The sequence below is a fragment of the Etheostoma spectabile genome, unplaced genomic scaffold, assembly GCF_008692095.1.
Source record: "Etheostoma spectabile isolate EspeVRDwgs_2016 unplaced genomic scaffold, UIUC_Espe_1.0 scaffold00013937, whole genome shotgun sequence".
Classification (NCBI taxonomy): domain Eukaryota; kingdom Metazoa; phylum Chordata; class Actinopteri; order Perciformes; family Percidae; genus Etheostoma; species Etheostoma spectabile.
Window position 1 is genome coordinate 1 of NW_022604004.1, and position 8,262 is coordinate 8,262.

At 51.9% G+C, this 8,262-nt stretch overlaps 1 protein-coding gene across 1 annotated transcript; it reads right to left on the reverse strand.

Annotated features, from left to right (window-relative positions):
- Positions 1–1,863: 1,863 nt before the first annotated feature.
- LOC116679451 (zinc fingers and homeoboxes protein 2) lies at positions 1,864–8,232 on the reverse strand (the record flags this gene model as incomplete). The annotated part of the gene is given in 2 exon segments (XM_032509098.1): positions 1,864–2,026; positions 5,051–8,232. Coding segments are annotated over 2 exon segments (3,102 nt in total).
- Positions 8,233–8,262: the final 30 nt, after the last annotated feature.

Here is an 8,262-nt window from a genome sequence, read left to right on the forward strand (position 1 = left end):
CAGGTCTAATTAGTTAAAGATTTTGGCCTTTTGGCACCTTTTCAGAAAAGCGTCCTTCATCCACATTTCCTCAAAGGACTCGGGGACAATATTAAAGCTTTTAGAGCTTTTTGATATTAATGAACGCCCGTTACATTCAAGCCGCTGCTAAATGAGTTGCTACGAAGCTAATTAAGACTCTCAGCTCCACACGACTCTCTCTCTCAGACACCAGCTCCATCCATCCACTTGACATCCTGTCCTACGGGGTCCCAGAGACCCCTCATCCTGTCCAGTGGGGTCCAAGAGACCCATCATCCTGTCCTCCGTGGTCCCAGAGACCCCTCATCCTGTGCTATGGGGTCCCAGAGACCCTCATCCTGTCCTATAGGGTCCCAGAGACCCCTCATCCTGTGCTATGGGGTCCCAGAGACCCTCATCCTGTCCTATGGGGTCCCAGAGACCCCTCATCCTGTCCTATGGGCTCCCAGAGACCCATCATCTTGTCCTATGAGGTCCCAGAGACCCCTCATCCTGTCCTATGGGGTCCAAGAGACGCTTCATTCTGTCCAATGGGGTCCAAGAGACCCATCATCCTGTCTAATGGGGTCCAAGAGACCCATCATCCTGTCCTCCGTGGTCCCAGAGACCCCTCCTCCTGTGCTATGGGGTCCCAGAGACCCTCACCCTGTCCTATGGGGTCCCAGAGACCCATCATCCTGTCCTCCGTGGTACCAGAGACCCCTCATCCTTTGCTATGGGGTCCCAGAGACCCTCACCCTGTCCTATGGGGTCCCAGAGACCCATCATCCTGTCCTCTGTGGTCCCAGAGACCCCTCATCCTGTTCAATGGGCTCCCACAGACACCTCATCCTGTCCTATGGGGTCCCAGAGACCCATCAAATTGGTATATCGGATTGGTTTGAGACATTTTAAGGTGTTTCCATTCATTTTCGCACTGAATCGCTCAACATTCAACGTCCCTGTTAGTGATGGCGTTGCATCGTCTGTCCACCAGAGGACGCTCTAACAACGTCCCTGTTAGTGTTGGCGTTGCATCGTTGTCCACCAGAGGACGCTCTAAAACGTCCTGTTAGTGATGGCGTTGCATAGTCTGTCCACCAGAGGGACGCTCTACAACGTCCCTGTTAGTGATGGTGTTGCATCGTCTGTCCACCAAGGACGCTCTACAACGTCCCTGTTATGAGCGTGGCGTTGCAATAGTCTGTCACCAGAGGACGCTCTACAACGTCCCTGTTAGTGATGGTGTTGCATAGTCTGTCCACCAGAGGACGCTCTACAATGTTCCCTGGTAGGTGATGGGTTGCATCGTCTGTCCACCAGAGGACGCTCTAAAACGTCCCTGTTAGTGATGGCGTTGCATAGTCTGTCCACCAGAGGACGCTCTACAACTTCCCTGTTAGTGATGGGTGGCATAGTCTGTCCACCAGAGGACGCTCTACAACGTCCCTGTTAGTGATGGTGTTGCATCGTCTGTCCCACCAGAGGACGCTCTACAACGTCCTGTTAGTGATGGCGTTGCATAGTCTGTCCACCAGAGGACGCTCTACAACGTCCCTGTTAGTGATGGCGTTGCATAGTCTGTCCACCAGAGGACGCTCTACAACGTCCCTGTTAGTGATAGCGTTGCGTAGTCTGTCCACCAGAGGACGCTCTACAACGTCCCTGTTAGTGATGGCGTTGCATAGTCTGTCCACCAGAGGACACTCTACAACGTCCCTGTTAGTGATGGCGTTGCATAGTCTGTCCACCAGAGGACGCTCTACTACGTCCCTGTCAGTGATGGCTCTACATGATTTCTACCAGCGTGGCACGTGATTGGACAGTTGACAGAATACATCAAACATGGCGGCTGTCTCTCACCTTTCATCCAGTCAGCCTCCCGGACGCGTCCTCCGCCAGCTTCCTGTCTCCGTCCAGGAGCAGCTCGCGTCCTCTCTTCGAGTGTCCGTCCTCCAGCCAGCTGCCGAACACCCCCCGCGCTCCTCCCCCCTTGTGTCCGCCGTTCTTCAACTCCGGCGCCAGCCTGTTGGAGTCATTCATGCAGCTGTTATTATTCACCCCTGGACCCCCCTCCACAGCGCCGCGGAGGAAGGTCTTGGGCTAAAAACAAGCAATTTTTGAATTAAAATCCATCTTTTTCATATTATTATTACATTTTCTCATTATTTTATTTTATTTTCTCATTATTTTATTTTATTTTCTCATTATTTTAACCCTTGTGTTGTGTAAAAACAATCAGTTCTCTAATTAAAATCCATCTTTTTCACATTATTTTAACATGTTTTCTCCCTGTCAACCATGGAAAAACCTGCTGTTCTCGTCCCTATCTCAGTGTTTTCAGTCACTTTTTAAAAAGTTTTATTTTTTTTCTCCATTTTTGGTTGTTATTGTCAAGATTTTTATCGCTTTAAAAAAAATCTATTTCTCATTAAAGAAATCTGTTATGAACCCTGGAGATGTCCTTCGGGTCCTCAGAGACCCCCGAGTACTATGTGATGTCATTTCACTTGAACTGGCGAAGGCCTCACCCTACAGCGTCCCAGAGACCCCTCATCCTGTCCTACAGGGTCCCAGAGACCCCGCATCCTGTCCTGCGTGGTCCCAGAGACCCAACATCCTGTGCTCCGTGGTCCCAGAGACCCCACATCCTGTCCTCCGTGGTCCCAGAGACCCCTCATCCTGTCCTATGGGCTCCCAAAGACCCCTCATCCTGTCCTATGGGCTCCAGTGGGCCAACACCCTGTCCTACAGGGTCCCAGAGACCCCGCATCCTGTCCTCCGTGGTCCCAGAGACCCCTCATCCTGTCCTATGGGGTCCAAAAGACCCCTCATCCTGTCCTATGGGCTCCAGTGGGCCAACATCCTGTCCTACAGGGTCCCAGAGACCCTGCATCCTGTCCTGCATGGTCCCAGAGACCCCTCACCCTGTCCTCCGTGGTCCCAGAGACCCCTCATCCTGTCCTACGGGATCCCAGAGACCCATCATCCTGTCCTATGGGCTCCCAGAGACACCTCATCCTGTCCTCTGTGGTCCCAGAGACCCATCATCCTGTCCTATGGGCTCCAAAAGACCCCTCATCCTGTACTATGGGCTCCCACAGACCCCTCATCCTGTCCTACGGGGTCCCAGAGACCCCTCACCCTGTCCTCCGTGGTCCCAGAGACCCATCACCCTGCCCTCCGTGGTCCCAGAGACCCATCATCCTGTCCTACGGGCTCCCAGAGACCCCTCATCCTGTCCTCCGTGGTCCCAGAGACCCCTCACCCTGTCCTCCGTGGTCCCAGAGACCCATCATCCTGTCCTACGGGCTCCCAGAGACCCCTCACCCTGTCCTCCGTGGTCCCAGAGACCCCTCACCCTGTCCTCCGTGGTCCCAGAGACCCATCATCCTGTCCTACGGGCTCCCAGAGACCCATCATCTCGTCCTACATAGTCCCAAAAACCCCTCATCTCATGAAGTCCTAGAAACCCCTAATCTTGTCCTATGGGGTCCCAGAGACCCCCGTCTGCAGTCAAAGTCCCCGGGACACAAAGGACAACACAAGGGATAAAGTCCGGGAAATCAATCTTTTAATACTGTGGTTCCCAAACCTTTTTTTTTTTTTTTTTTTTTTGCATATACAAATATTTTCTATATTTTTCAATGAATAAAATATTTTTGTTTTGATAAAAAGTGAAGATGAGACGCGTCTGTCGTCGGGTTGGATCTCACGGATGAAACAACAAGACAACATCTGCCAAATTATTTCTAAAATCTGTTTCTTTTTTCACGATATTTGTTTTTCACAACTGCCAATCAAGTTGTGATATTCGAGCTACCGAGGCGGCTCCCAATCAGATCCAACACAAGTGGGTCATGAGTGGGGCATATGTTTTTGATTATAACGAGCAGAAACTGGTAATCAAAATAATTAAATTCTGCAGGAAGACGTCCTCTTCTGTGTCAGACACCGGGATGAAAACTAAAAATAATCAAGTTCTCCTTCGCTGCTTAAAAAAAAAAAAAAAAAAGGGAGTCAAAACGCTCCCAATTTAAGCTTTTTCTCAGGAACTTTTGATATATTTTCACTGCATTTACTGTAAATAAGCAGCAGGGATGACAAGCAGGAGGATTTCGGTGTGCCGGGGGGTGGGGTTGGGGGGTGGGGGGGTATGGGGGGGCAGGTTGATGCTGGGGAGCTCTCCACGCCCAGAGCTGGCTCATGGGAAGAATTAAACGCTTGCCCAAATTATTTTGGAGGTATTGGTTTCCAACCTAATGGCTCTGTTATTCAGCCAAAGATCTCCCAAGCCCCTGGAAGGGAAGGCCGACTCAATCTAGTCCTGCAGATTAGTGGGGGGTGTGTGTGTGTGTGTGTGTGTGTGTGTGTGTGTGTGGGGTCTAAGAATAGGGGTTGATGTCCTGAAAATAACATATTTTGGCAACCAGAAAACAACCCAACCCGCTGAGAGGAAGCAGAAATTAGCTTTGATTTGGTTTGGGTGGGGGGTAGGGGTGGGGTGGGTGGGTTGAATGTATTTTATTATCTGTATTTATATTTATATTTAAAAGTATTTCTGATTTCCATTCTGGGTACTTATTTATACTATATATACACTATTGTTAGACTCAACTCCATGTTAATAATCACTACTTTTAGCGTGTATAGAGCAGCATATCTCCACCAGACTCCATGTAAATAATCACTACTTTTAGTGTGTATGGAGCAGCATATCTCCACCAGACTCCATGTAAATAATCACTACTTTTAGCGTGTATAGAGCAGCATATCTCCACCAGACTCCATGTAAATAATCACTACTTTTAGCGTGTATAGAGCAGCATATCTCCACTAGACTCCATGTAAATAATCACTACTTTTAGCGTGTATAGAGCAGCATATCTCCACCAGACTCCATGTAAATAATCACTACTTTTAGCGTGTATAGAGCAGTATGTCCCCCCCCCATTCCATTTCTCACTTAGCTGTCCTATCAAAATTATAGGCGGAAAAGCCCGAAAAATAATCTTTAAAAAAAGAATTTCCAGGAATATGAATACAGTACCTGGCGGTAAACTGGTCCTGGATCTCATCATGCTGTTGACTGCTGAGGCTGTTAGCGCGCTGCTCCATTAGCCAGCCCAGCTCAACCTCAAACACCTTACTGCTGCTGTTGTTGTTGGTTAGGGCTCCTTCCTGACAGCGCTGGAGGATGCTGGGTGGTGCGATTTTGGGGGAGCACACGGGCAGCCCCTGCCCTCCGTTCACGCCATTGTTGTGAAAAAGTTCTGGCAGCTCCATGCTGGCGCTCTGCAGCCGGCTGTCGTTGAACCAGCGGGCGAGTTCGGCGCGTCCTGTCCGACCCTCCAGTTGGCTGAACTCCTCAGGGGAAGGCCACCGCGTTTGAGCAAAATTGTCCTTGAGGAGTGCCAGGGATCGGCTGTCTGGAGGCACTGAGCAGGAATTTGGGTTGGGGACAGAGGGGGCAACAATGGGCAGGGTGGAAGAGGGTGGAAGAAGGCTTTTCAGATGGCCGACACCAGTGCTTGGCTTGTGAATCCCATTCAGCGGCAGGGTTTGGTGCTGCTGCTGCTGATGTAGTCGTTTCTTGTCACCGGTGTCCATCCTCTTGCTGCCCATGGAGTTGAGCAGGGCTTGTTCCAGGTTGTCACGCAGCGCCCGGCGCTCCACAAACCAGCTGTCGATTTCCTGGTGGGACAGGCAGGTGGTGCCGGCCAGATTGTCCACATCGCTGAGTGTAGGAAAGCTGTTCCTCAAGAAGTTCTCCTCCAAGATCTTTAGCTGCTCCGCCGTCTTCCCTTTCATCCTCTCCAGCAAGGGGAATTGGGTAAGCACCAAGGACTTCTGCTGAAAGTCAGTTTTCAGCAGCGCCGGCAGCTCGCAGCCATCCAAATGCATGACCCCGTTGTTGTTTTGCAGAGAGGTTTGATCGTGGGACCATTTCCCGTCCCTGCGAGATGTCCCGTTGGCCTCTGCCAGAGGAGTGAGAACCTTATCTCCTCTGGGGTAGCTGGCTTTCACCTCCACTCGTTGCGGCTTTTTTAGTTTCTTGCCATCCAACGGAAACCCTGGAATCTGGGATGGGGTTTTAGCCGGAGCATGAATGGACTGGATAATGGTTGGCCTCCTTATGTGCGGGGTGTTGAGTGGTGGGGAGTTCGTCAGCTTCAGATCAGCAGCTGACAAAGCGTGGGTATTCTGGTGCTTTTCTTTGGAAGAGATGGGCGAATTAAGAGGAAAAAGTAAGGTGTTTTTAAAAGGCGGGGCAAAAATAGGCGGGGGAACTATAAGCGGCCTTGTTAAAGACTCTGGAAAGACTATGGAGGGAAGGGACACCACCGGCTTCGTTTTGGGGTTTCCTAACGTCGAGAGACTCTTCCCTTTGGACAACGAAGACGGTGATAGCGGCGATGATGGCGGCGGCATTAAAGGCACAGTAGCGCATAGCCTCTTCAGCTCTGTGGTCACCGGAGGAACTGCTACAGGTCTCTTTGTCTCCATGGGAACAGGCGGTGGAGCCATTGGGAGGCGGTCTTTTGGGGGAGGAGGGGGCGGAGGAGCCATGAGGCCCCTGTCTTTAGCGTCGCCAGAATGAGGGGCGACGGCCATGATGGGCCGCTTGGACTCCGGGCCAAACACTGTCGTCAGGTGCGTAGTCAGGGATCGTTTAAGGGATGGGATGGAGCCAATTGCAGCTCCAGCTGGAGAGCTTGTGGTGGTGACTACACTCAACCCATTGGACGTGGATGTCCGGACATAGCTCGCATACCCGACGGTAGTCTGCACAAAGGACTCCTGGGAGGGTTTGGCATTTGACGGCTGCGAGACGGGGTTGTCAGGCAGGACGGTGAAGGTGTGATGTGCAGGAGGGATGGAGCCATTGAACATCTTCTTCCTGGCTTCTTCCACCTCCTCTGGGGACCAGGTGATGCCTTGCTTAAGCCGCTGGGTGGTGAACCAGACTTTGATCTGGTCCTCCGGGTGCTTGGAGGCGGCCGTCAGCCACGACAGCTCCGCGTGTGTCGGGTAAGGGAACTTGCTGAAGGAGGTGATCAACGTCAAGTTGTCGTCTAAAGAAGGGTTATATTTGGTGGTGTTCAAAGGAACCGCTATTTTTGGTACAGAGTTAAAGTTAGGCGGGCGCTGGAGCATGGGGGTGACATGCGAGAGCCCTTGGAGGACGGTGGGTTCGGGGATGATGACCGTCCCGTTGATGTTCACCGCTGTGATTTGATTCTTCTGGATCAGGCCGTCCCGCTTGCTTTTCAGGTCGCTCCGCTGATGGAGCGACGGGGTGTTGCCCGGGGTTTTCACTGTGGTTGATATGCAAGGCGGGAACATTTCACCCTGTGTACTTGTTGCGTCGCGTTCGACTGAATTGTCCTTGCCTTCGATTGTCTGCTCTAAGATAGTCTGATTGTTCACTTTTATCCTCTTGAACTTGAAGTTGGTCTCGCCCGGGTGCTGGCTCTCGTTGTGCTCTGTGAGCGAGTCAAACTTCTTGGTGTTGAAGTTGCAGACCGCGCAAAGGTACAACGGATTGAGAATGACGTTAGGGTGGCTGGAGTCCACGTGGTCTTTAAAGTCATTCAGGTTCTGCGTTGAAAACGGGCAGTATTTGCACTCGTAGCCTCTGGGCTGCTGTTTCTGGGACGCCGGGTCCGGTTCAACCCCTTCCCTGTTCTTCTCCTTCTCCTCCGTGGCTTCGACGTCCTCAGTGACAGAAGATTGGTCTTTGTCACCGGACTCTTGTTCTAATGGCTCAGGATTCTGGTTTTCCACTGGTTTTGGAAACGTCTGCTGGTCTGGATCCTCTGAATGCTCCTGCTGGGGGTCTTCACTCTTTTCTGATTGTTCTGTTTCCGTCGCATCATTGTCCGTCGATATTTCCACGTCCATTGCCTCCTCAGGCTCATCTCGCTCTTCGGGAACGTCGCAGACGACCCGGACCATGCAGGGGGTGGAGGACTTTCTTCGACTGGACATGCTGGTGATAGTCGTGGTGCTGGTGTTGCTGATTGCGTTGAAGATAGTGCGGGTTTTGGCTGCTGCTGCTGGTGCTGGTGGTTTCTGAAAGGGCTTCACTGGGGTGGATCAGAGCGGATGGGTGTGGACACTGGTAGGCGGGTGGAGTTGGAGTCTCCAGGGTGCGAGGGGGGGACGAGAACCGGCTGACGGTGCCGGCCGAGGACCGGTGGTGCAGTGGCGTCTCCCGCTCACTGGCAGGTCAGCTACCAACCTGGGCGTCATGGGAGG